Source organism: Alligator sinensis, unplaced genomic scaffold (assembly GCF_000455745.1).
Source record: "Alligator sinensis unplaced genomic scaffold, ASM45574v1 scaffold588_1, whole genome shotgun sequence".
In the NCBI taxonomy this organism is placed as follows: domain Eukaryota; kingdom Metazoa; phylum Chordata; order Crocodylia; family Alligatoridae; genus Alligator; species Alligator sinensis.
Window position 1 is genome coordinate 29,058 of NW_005842244.1, and position 10,865 is coordinate 39,922.

Consider the following 10,865-nt stretch of genomic DNA (forward strand, 5'->3'; position numbering starts at 1 on the left):
ATGGGATAAACCTACACGTGACTTGGCAATGGCTTCTTATCTCACATCTGGTTTACAGAGGTGTAACTCCACTGCCTTCCCTTAAGCTACTCTGGATTTTAGAAGGGGGCTCCAGGACCCAGAGCATGAAAGGTTTTTCAGTATTCTTCATTCAACATTGTAAGGCTTAGCTCAGGCCCATTTTCAAATTAGCTTCCATGTTACTATTTAGTTATTATAACATTTACCACTGCTTAAGGGTTTTCCTAAATCAAGGCCTATGCCCTTGGAGTAAATCTGCACACACAGGAAGAGATGGGATCCTAGAAACAGATTGCAGGTCACAGTTTGGGGTTATTTTCCCTCATCCTAATATCTGAACACTACCGTTTTTGGGCCTTCACAAATGACCTGTGGTGAGGGTATTGACAAAGTTTCATTGCTACAAAAATTATACAGGTTTTAGAGAGACGCCTGATTTTTGCCGGGGGGGATTCCATTACAACCAGCTGAGTCATTCAAACTGATGGATGTTAAGAGCAGTAACAACCCCATTGAAATCATCTGACAACTGATTCTTTATTAAGTCTGATGATCACTATAATTAATAGAGATGTGGCCCAGATTTGAACATCTATTGAATGCTTTCATGGTGTTTAAAATTCAAACTTAGTCTCTCATGCAAATGCTGTTATATTTATAATGGGCAGACTTGTCACACTCCCGGACACTAATATACTCAGGCTGTGGGGTGTTTGCAATTCACAACTGCACCTGCCTCCCAGTTGTGAAGACTGAGCTGATCTTTAAGTATCAGGAGGAAAACCGTGATTCTATGTGGCTACCTGGCTTAATTTCAAACAAAGCAGCTTTAATACAGCTTCACTCAGGTGAAAGACGCAGCTGTCACCAATTTTGCATCATGTCTTTTCCAGAACAGGGGATTATTAATAATTCCGTTGGGCAGCTAGCACATCACCCACATTTCATAGTCAGTGGGGGAGAAATGAATTAATGAAAGCTGTATTATAAGTGTTTCTTGTTATAACTCCTTTAAATACTGCAGCACCGGCTGCAGGGGCATATTTTCTCCAGAACGGAAATTTCGTAAAGCCTGATCAATTTTCAGGGGACTCAGAGCAAGATCATAGATGAGGTTATAGTTGTGGATCAGGCGCTTTGCTTTTTCCTTTTCCAGCATGCCTAAGTTAAAAAAGAAAAAAAAACCTGATTAATTCCTTCTACAGATGAACTGAACCCTTTTGACAAAAATCAATCCCTTCAATTCATCATTTTTCTTATTGGTATATGAATCCATATACCAGGGCTGGGTCCTGCAGTCTTGCACCACCCCTGCCCAGCTAGGATTGGGTGCTGGGGGTCCCACATCACCCTGCCCAGCCCCCATACACCAGGACTGAGCCCCATGCCACCTTGCACGCCCAATCTAGTGTGCAGCCACAGCCCTCGGGACTCCCCATAGATCCATGGAGGACTCTGCAGGCCAGGGAAAATGGTGTGGGGTGCTGGATCTAGCCCACAGGCCAGAGGTTGAACAACCCCAGACTAAATTTATGAGATCCAAACAGACCAACTCTACAGGGAATGAGCCTCAACATCAGGACTTTTGATTCAACCTCATCTTAAATCAAGTCAAAGTGAGGAAGCTACATACAGTTCTCATAGATTGTCACTACTGGGACAGAATATGTTTTGGAGATAATCAGGCAACACACAAAAATGGGTAAAGATTCAACAGACACTCGCTGGGTAGAAAAGAGTTGATTTTTATACAGTGAAGAAATAATCAGTGAATACGTCCTTATAGATGGGTTACCAAAAGGGAAATGTGCTTTGCCTGCCCTACTGTCTTATTTATGGTCCTCACCATCCTCCTTCAGTGAAATTCTCCCTCTTCCTCGCATGCATGTTTGTGAGGCCAAAGAAGAAAGACAGGGGTGTAGTTATGTTCATTCCCTGCTATGATACACTTGCCTGGAAAATCTGTGTAGTTAATCTTCAGGACACTGATTAGCCCCAGATATGTAACAGCTTGGAGGCTGGCCAAGTCTTAAAGTTTCAGGTTAAGCTAGGAGGTGATGCTGTTGCAGGAGGATGGAGACATATCTCAGGAGTTGGCAGTTTGGAGACATTGGGATTTTTTTCTAAAGCAAGTCCTGGATACCCCTCTTGCCTGCCGGCAACACAACTCCTGAACCTGTCCTGCTGCTGAGCCCCGTTCACCCTCCATTCAATTCGACAGCCCTCACTCAAACTGGGAACTCACAGGGGATATGTAAAGGCATTGAGCTGACTGCAAGGAGGCAGGACTGTAAAGCTAAAAGGAGCCACATCCAAGAGCAGAATATGGCCCTTTCATAAAACACTAACTCAGAGCCCCTCTTCTGCCCTTATTGGTATTAACAGTTGTTGTTTTCTTTAGATGTATTTATTCAATAGCATTTCTGCAGTACTGACCCCCACTGGATCTGGGTGCATCCCTGAAGGGGCAGATTTAGAGGGCGGTGCAGTGGTACAGCTGCATCCCCCTTCCACAGTGCAGGTTGCATGCAGGGAAGCTCCAGCTCCTCGTGGCCCAGGGGCCTGGGCTCCCTGTGGCATCCAAGGTGCCCCTGGAGCCCTGGGCTGGTGTGGGACACCGGGGGCTTCATGCAGGGAAATGGCAAGAAATGGGGGAATTGCCTGATACCATGACTGTCCCTGGCTGAGCCTGGCACACTATGCTGCTACTCACAGAAGCCCCAGCTGGAGTGGGGAAGAAGCGGCTCTTCCCACCCCTAGGGTCAGCTGGGACAACAGCAGTGGTGGCTCCTCGCTAGGTCCTCCCTACCTGCACCCAGAGGAAAACCCAGGGCTGGAGAGGGGGAGGGAGGTATGGGGGGGAGAGAAGGAGAACCCACGTATAATCATTTCCATTGTACATACAAGGAAAATGAGTCGCAATGAAATTTAAGTGATTCATATACTTTCAAGTAGTTCCCAAGAGTTTGGGACAGAATCCACATGTCCTGACCTACAGGCCTGCACTTTTCCTACAAAGCCATTATGTAACTCCTTCAGGTAATGAAGTTCATGGAGTCCCTTGGCTGATGAACTACAAATTTGTCTGACTTTGTAAAACAGAAAATTAATTACTCTTATTTGATAGATCTGAGCCTCATGCCCTTACTCATGCGAGTAGCCCACTGAGTAAGAGCTGTAGGCCTTACTTTAAAAAGTTACCTGTGTTTTTTACGTCGCACAAATAAAGAGCTCTCTCCAGTTTTCTGAACCGGTCTATCCAAGTGTCTTGTTCTTCAGAATCACTGGAGCCAGTCTGACCAAAGAAGGACTGCGCTACTTGTTTTTCTTTTCCTTCTGTAGAGCCATCATTTTTAATCCAGGTCTCAGAAGCTGCAATTTTGTGGCCTTTTGTTTTTTCCTGCAAAGAAAATGAATGAAAAGTGTAATAAAAGAGTAAGCGCCATAGCTTTATAGAGAAAGACAATACAGCAGACCATAAAGAATCATAGAGAAGTAGGCCTGGAAGGGACTTTGAGAGACCATCTAGTCCAACCCCCTGCCTGAGGAGAGCTGATTCAAAATTATATATGGACTCATGGAGGTGCAGCAACTTCATCCTACACAGCAAAATACAGACACAAATGTTATTGCAGTTGTACTTAGGAACCCCAGCCATGGCCAAGTTCCAGTTGTGCTAGTAGGTACTGTAAAGACATGCAGTAAAAAGGTTTCATAAGGCCTGATCAATTTTCAAGGGACTCAGAGCAAGATCATAGATGAGGGTATAGTTGTGGATCAGGCGCCTTGCTTTTTCCTTTTCCAGCATGCCTAAGTTCTTACTGCAAACATTTCTGTATTCTGTTTAACCTCTTGTCTCATCAGAGAGCAACTACTGACCTTATCATCTCATGTCTCATAACACTCAGTCTTTAATGCTTATTTAATTTATGTCTTAAAGAGGCAGGGGCCTTGCTAAAATTTGGGGTTCAAAAATTGAGAGACTTAAGATTACATAGAAACTGGTAGCAGTCACTTATTAGAATCGCATACACTGAAGACAAAGCGGAGACTATAAAACTTGTTCCACTTAATGTCTAAGGTAAGTGCTGAGGGCAGACTGGTCCAGATCGTTAAAGGTATTTGGGTGCCTAACTCCAACTGAAATCATTAAAGCCCATTTTCATTTGTGGATTGCAATTATGCTGAATTCTTTCACTGAAAATTATGCTTTTCGTTTCTGCTTGAACCTTTAGAAAACAACAAATTAAAAATAATAATAATAGTTTCTTTGAAATGCCTACCACAGATACAGACTCTTCTCAGTCCATTGCATTTACATTTCATTTTGTGGATAATGGTCACTTTTCTCTTAAAGCATTGAAATTAGCATTGTGACCACTCTTACTTTGATCAGAGCTGGCACGGTATCACAATTCACGTGAACAGAGTAGAACAATAAACTCCAGAGCTGCCAGCACGACAGACACCCAACAGGCAAGTCAAACATTCCCCAAAATTAAAAAAAAAAAGTTAATATAAAATGTAAAAGAGAAAAAAAGGAAAACATTTAGGTATGGCCTTCTTTATTAAGGCAAAAGGACCCCAATCCAGTGATTAACATCACTTTTAAGCATGGAAGTTATTCTCTTGAACCCAATGAAACCAATATGCTCATATTAGGCAGGCCAGGTTCTTTGAGTAGATGTGATCTCTTTTATTAGACCAACTGAGTAGTTGGAAAAAAGTTCTTAGCAAGCTTTTGGGCACGATCACCCTTCTTCAGGCATAGGAAATCTCTGCTGTTCTGAGAGCATTTAAATATCTTGTGAGACCAGGCTTTAGGGCATGGAAGTGACTGGTAAAACATGAAATGACTTTAATGGTTGCAGCATTTGGCCCTGCCAGTTGACTAGATATTTATATTTTGTTTATTAGGTTAAAAATGACCACGCAAGGTCATCACCCCTGCCCTGTAAAGATAGCTGTATAACAGAACAGTAACATCTCAACCAAACTCCTTATCGGCTATTTCCGTGCAGTCCAACCTTTTGGGCAAGCATGCCACAAATTAAACCTCACCCCACCCGAACCCTGCCATTCTGATCCCCTTTCCCTGCCTGCTCTGCTTTCTGTTCAGTACTCTGTGCTCCCTGCCCAATCTCCTGCTCTTCCTTCTGCTTCCTGCGTATCTGCCGCTGTGCTGCCTGTCCCCTCCCACACCTACTGTGTGCCACACACAACAGGTCCTTGTGGTACTTGTGCCACAGGATGGCCACCCCTGCGCTACTTGGTTGTATGCATTCTGTTGAACATACCGGATGCGTAGCCAGACCATCACAGGTTTCTTCTTTGATTTCACCTAAAATGGAAAGAATCATAAGCATTTCTTGCAACCATACATGCCATAAAAGAGCACAATGCTGGAGTTTTGGAGCTACCGGCCTGACCCACTGTTCACTGGTGTCAATAGACCAGGTCAGGAAGAAACATCCAGCAGAAGTGAGCTATTATGTGGAAACACAGTATCTTTACAATTTATTTTTAAGTATCTTCCAAGAAAAAACAAAACATGTTGCACTCTTTCATTTTTATGGGAAAGGCCAAGCATTTTTCATTTGGCCCTATCTGATTTGAAGCAGTGTGCTGTTTTTCATTCAGGGATTTTCTGATATTTTGATTTTCCAGTGGGGTTTAGAAGGGGAGCTCCTGTTTGGCCTGCTAGGGAAAAACAGCATTTCTTGGCTAGTTGTAACACCCAGTATGCTGGTGAACCCATTTCAAGGAGATCATGAAAAAGCCAGGACCTTACGAGAACCCGCCCCAGGCAGAAAAAGAGAGCAGGGTTCATATACAGTCCAATATAGACCTAATCATAGCGCAGATGGACTGGAAGTTGTGTGCCAGGAAACCTCTCAGAGGGGCCAATGGTACAACATGGCACCCGTTGCCAAAAGTACAGCGCAGCAGTATTTGAACATCACCTGTATTAAATCCAAAGGATTACCTAAGGCATTGCAGTTACCGTGGTGTGGTAACTGTTGGCAAACACTGACCTCTTAATGGCAACACCTGTACCTCATTTTCATCAGCCAGCTTCTGTTTCCATGGAAATGGGACCAGACGCAGCAGCTGACTTAGAAGATCTCTCTTATGTGGATCTCAGCTGTGGCTGCCAGCTGGGCTATGTAAGCACCATTTTCCAAACAGCACCTGCTACACTTTAGGATGCAAAAGACCCCTATCATCTCCCGAGCCAGAGTCTGCTGCCAGTTATACTGATGGATATCTGCATTGACTCTATCTCATACAAAGGAATCACTCTCACTTGTGCTAGGGTAACAGATAGTGTTTAAATTTTCAAAGGAGGTGGAAGACATCTTAATATTACTTTTAATGTCAGACCATTTCTTTTTCCTACTTTTCCCTGCCCTTCTCCATGGGCTCAACTGACCTGATCTCTCACGCAGAAGAGTCTTCACGGTGGTCCAGTGACCTCCCAGGACTGACGGCCCCGACTTAGCATAGCCTTTTGCGTTTGTTGGTTAGGTGGCTCCATTTGTAGACTTGGCCGTCAGTTTAGTTTTATCGGCATGTCTTGAAATCCAAGATTACGCACAGACCCAACAGGTAATGAAGAGTGGTTTTAAACCCTTCTGGCAAAAGTCCTGCACTTGATGAACGTACCCCCTTGTGAAGCCTGACTGATGTACATACACCTGAGGGCTCAATTTTGCTCAGCCTAGTGGTGGCTCCACACTACTCATTGCTGTGGTAGGTTGGTAGCGATCACTAGATGGTTGCCAACGGCTTTTTGGTTACCCACTTTGGTTGCCACAGAACATGCAAAAAACCTACAAGGCTCCATGTTCCCGTTTTGCTTTTCAGGTTTAGTTCACATATGTCCACGTTTCTTGGGCTGGCCAGGTGCAAAGGAGAGTATACATACTACAGCCTGTCAAGAAATGGTGTGATAGGCATGTTCCCTGATGCTGTCCACACCCATCACCAATAAGTAAAACACTTCCATTCTGCAAGGTATCCAGGTTGTAGCTGTACTGATCCAGAGGCTAAAGCAGGGGTGGGCAAAATGCGGCCTGGGGGTCGGATCCAGCCTGCCAGGCCATTCTATCTGGCCCGAGGAGCCCCTAACAATTTTAGAAAATTAATATTTATCTGCTCCTGGCTGCCTGTCATGCAGCCCTCTATAGCTTGCCAAAACTCAGTAAGTGGCCCTCCACCCGATATAATTGCCTGCCCCTGGGCTAAAGCAATCAGGGCTCATGGTAGAGGTGATATCTTTTATTGCTCCAACTAGATTTCTGCAACCATTTTTGCAAAAATCTACTTGGTCTAATCAAAGATATCACCTGTACCACGGGTCCTGATTGCTTTGTCCATTCTGCAAGGCATTCAGCACCTAACAGGCATAATCCAGCCCTACACATTCAAAGTTAACCCATTACAGCTGGAAATTCAAACCTTGATGTATGGTTTAGCTAACCACTCTAATCGATTTCCTTTTGATATCAACTTAATATCCTTCTTTTTGGCGATTATCTTCCTGTGCCTAAATTAGTGTAGATTGAAGTATAAATATTCAATGGCAGGAAAGAGAAGTTATCATTAGGGATGAAGGGTATTTGTAGCTCAAGAGACAGCTGGTTTGCCTCCAGCCAGATGGTCACAGGTTCAAGTCCAAACTGAGAATCCTGAACATGCTCTCGTGCTACAATAATGATTGGCTGAACTTACAGTTTGGCCATCAAGTGACTATTCAGTACCTAAGAATGCTTCCTGAAGATCATTAGATTAGTGTGATATCCATGTCAACAGCTCACAATCCAGCTTTTGTTTCAGCTTTGAAAAATCAGAAGCAAAGAAAAGTAGCCCTCCAAACCCAGCTGCCTCCATATGAGCGCACACAGTAATTATTAAAATTGAGGCCCGTATCAAAATTCTGGATCCCAGTTGCACATATGAAACTTTAAGGATGTTCCAAGTCTGAACTCTGATCTAAATCCAAATTTTGCAATTGCTTGTCATCTAACTGGAAACCGTGGTTACAAACATAATAGCTTTTTGATTTGCAAATTCTGCATTCCTATTCATATATTATTTTATATAGCATGTTTATATCCAGAGTCATATATTATTATGGAATTATTATATAAAAGCTGCTTATGGGATATTAACAAGCCTTCTTAATGAGAGCATTTATGTTTCATATCACCATATGGAAATAGGAACTTCCAAGTTGGGGCAATCTCTATAAAGACCTGTAGACATGCCCAGGAAAAAATTGAAAATGAGACATTCCACATGTATATTTGCATTTCCTTTTAAATCACCTGATTTTTCTCTCTGAATTAATCTGACACTTCAAGCAACCAGTGCCTCTTTTGCATCATATTTTTATCACATTATTTAGGTCACACTGATTTCTTATTACTACCACAATAAACCATTTTTTAAAACGTAATTCAGGTTGATCTGAAATTTGGCTTCTTCAATGTGATCTTTGTGTACAGCACTAAGAATTTTTCAAAATAGCTTACTGCTTGAAATTTGGGGGGAAAAAATGAAACTCAAGAATATTTGAGTCTTATGGTTCAGTCAGTCCACCAACATTTGATAATGACATTATTTTCTTAAAACATGCTTTCTTCTTTTTGGTGAAAAATTGTTTTTTGCTTCACAAATGTGTAGAACTTAATAAGCAGGGAACCAGAATGGAGAGGTGGTTTCTTTACAGATCTCTGCAGAGAATTTGATTCCTAACTTCTGGAGAGGGCAGGGAGCTAAGAAACGCCTCCGTGCTGCACATTACCTACTCCAAGTGGCTCCGCAGTGTTCAGGGTTTTCATTGCCCTTTCTAAGACAATCAAATTCTGCCCATGCACTACACAGGCAGCTCCTGGGTCTAACTCCAGGAGTCAGGCACCTAACAGCTGGGCCTTAAAGTGCCCATCTTTGAGGCATGCAAGTCCTCCTTTGTATCCGGCTCCATACGAAAGTAAACGTTCCCTTTCACTTTTGCTTGGGATCCGTACCTTATATATGGAGGTATTACCATATACAGAATGTTTTATACTGTAATTAGAGCCAACATAACATTTTTTGTGCAAATGTGATTATGAACTCAATTGTTTTCCATGAAATTATCTATGTCACTTGGAGGAGCTGAAAATCTGTCCCCGTACTGTGAACGAAACGATTTTTGAGGAGTTAATTTTAAAATGTCTATTTAAAGGGAAGGAGACACTTTGAAAAATCATCTTTCCGCTTAAAATACTGCATGTTTCATAGCTATAGGTAACAACTGAACTGACTAAAGCTGAGAAGGAACGTAGCAAAATTCGTTTCTCTCTCTGTCTATTTAATTCTGTGAAAGAATATTCTCAACCGGGTGCCACGGTGCCCTCGGATGCCTTGAGATACTCTGCAGGGCGCTGCAGGATGCCATCGCTGTTAGGTATGCAAATGTAATTCACAAGATAAACCCAGAGATTTCAGTGAGGAATCAGAAACATTCTGACCTGCTGTGGTTTTTTTGTGGTCTTGCAACAGAAAAACCTGCTCTATTATTTTTCTCTATAGTCGTCAAAAAAACCAAGTGACAACCAAGGGCTGGAATTTTCTGAAGGGTGTCACGAGCCCACCGAGGGATGCCTCAGGCCTAACAAATGATGAAAACTACTGTTCTAAGCAGTCACGTTTCGTTTCAAATTTGTAATTTCAAAGATTTTCCCCCCAGTTAGTTGATAATGGAAAAAGTGATTTACTGAAAAGACCCTTAACAAGTATTAGCACAGGAGCAGAAACACTTTTGCAGCACCCCAGCCCCTTTTAGGTCTTGCATAAAGCATCCAAAAACAGAGGCACCAAAAATCACTAGCCCCTTTTAAAACTGGAAGCCTTGACTTTATAAATACACATTTTTTTTCTCTACAAAACAAAAGCAACTGCTGGGCTTGGAGTTTTTGAACCAAATCAGAACAGGGCAGTAGGACAAAACATTAAGATAAAAGGATAGGAGGGGGAATAAAACCTAAGGAAATTAATTATGATGGCAAAGTGATCAACTGCTATGATCATCTATGTACGTAAATGCTCTTGTGGATAATATGTGCACATAAAACATGCCTCAGGAATGCGTAGTATTGCTGACAGCCAAGAATGAACTGCCTCTGGCTCGCAAGGTCAGCACTCAGAAGCGAGTCCACGTGAGACTAAAAGAGGCTAAGCTAGAGGGATTTACATCTTCCTCTAACCTGCTCAGCCTAAGTTACTCCAAGACAAACTACCTCTGAGTCAAGCCCATTTCCAGGGGTAACAGCCACCATTTTACGCAACCCCTTTGGATTTGGATTTGGGTTTGAATTTGACCTACTGACTCCTAGGGAGTCTAAGCAAGGTAAACTCCTCTATCAAGAGACTAGAAAAAAGAGGTTGTATAAGGAAAAGCAACTAGCTAATACAAGTGTGGGAGGTGGGCTACATTAACCTACATCACCCTTTTAGTATATTGTTCCTTCTGTATTACTCCTTTCTATCCCTAGGCATGGAAGCTAAACCATATAAAACTCCCATCTAGTCATTTCCTGATCTGGCGCACTCCAGACGCTGCCCTGCATTTTAAGGAGTGCTTCATGAATGCATCAAAGTCCAGAATTGGGCCTTGGAGGGGAAATCTTTTTTGATACATCTGGCCTTTATCAGCTTTCTGTAGACTGTTAAAGAAGCCGCAGACACAAGCAGACTACGTGTCATCTCAGCCTGGCTGATCACACCGTACGATAAAGGAAAACTGTAGAAAAACTGCCACTTGTCAATAAACACAGGAAAAGATGATGGGAGATACA

The 10,865-nt window shown here is 42.7% G+C and overlaps 1 protein-coding gene across 1 annotated transcript in view; it reads right to left on the reverse strand.

The window, feature by feature from the left end:
* Positions 1 to 402: 402 nt before the first annotated feature.
* The window catches only part of CUNH1orf87 (chromosome unknown C1orf87 homolog), a 25,455-nt gene continuing 14,992 nt past the window's right edge, over positions 403 to 10,865 (reverse strand). The window contains exons 11-13 of the mRNA XM_025208674.1: positions 5,319 to 5,362; positions 3,223 to 3,421; positions 403 to 1,182 (exon numbers count right to left, since the gene is read on the reverse strand). Coding sequence (XP_025064459.1) covers positions 1,022 to 1,182; positions 3,223 to 3,421; positions 5,319 to 5,362 — 404 coding nt within the window. The 3' untranslated portion in view covers positions 403 to 1,021. The remainder of the gene's footprint in view (positions 1,183 to 3,222; positions 3,422 to 5,318; positions 5,363 to 10,865) is intronic.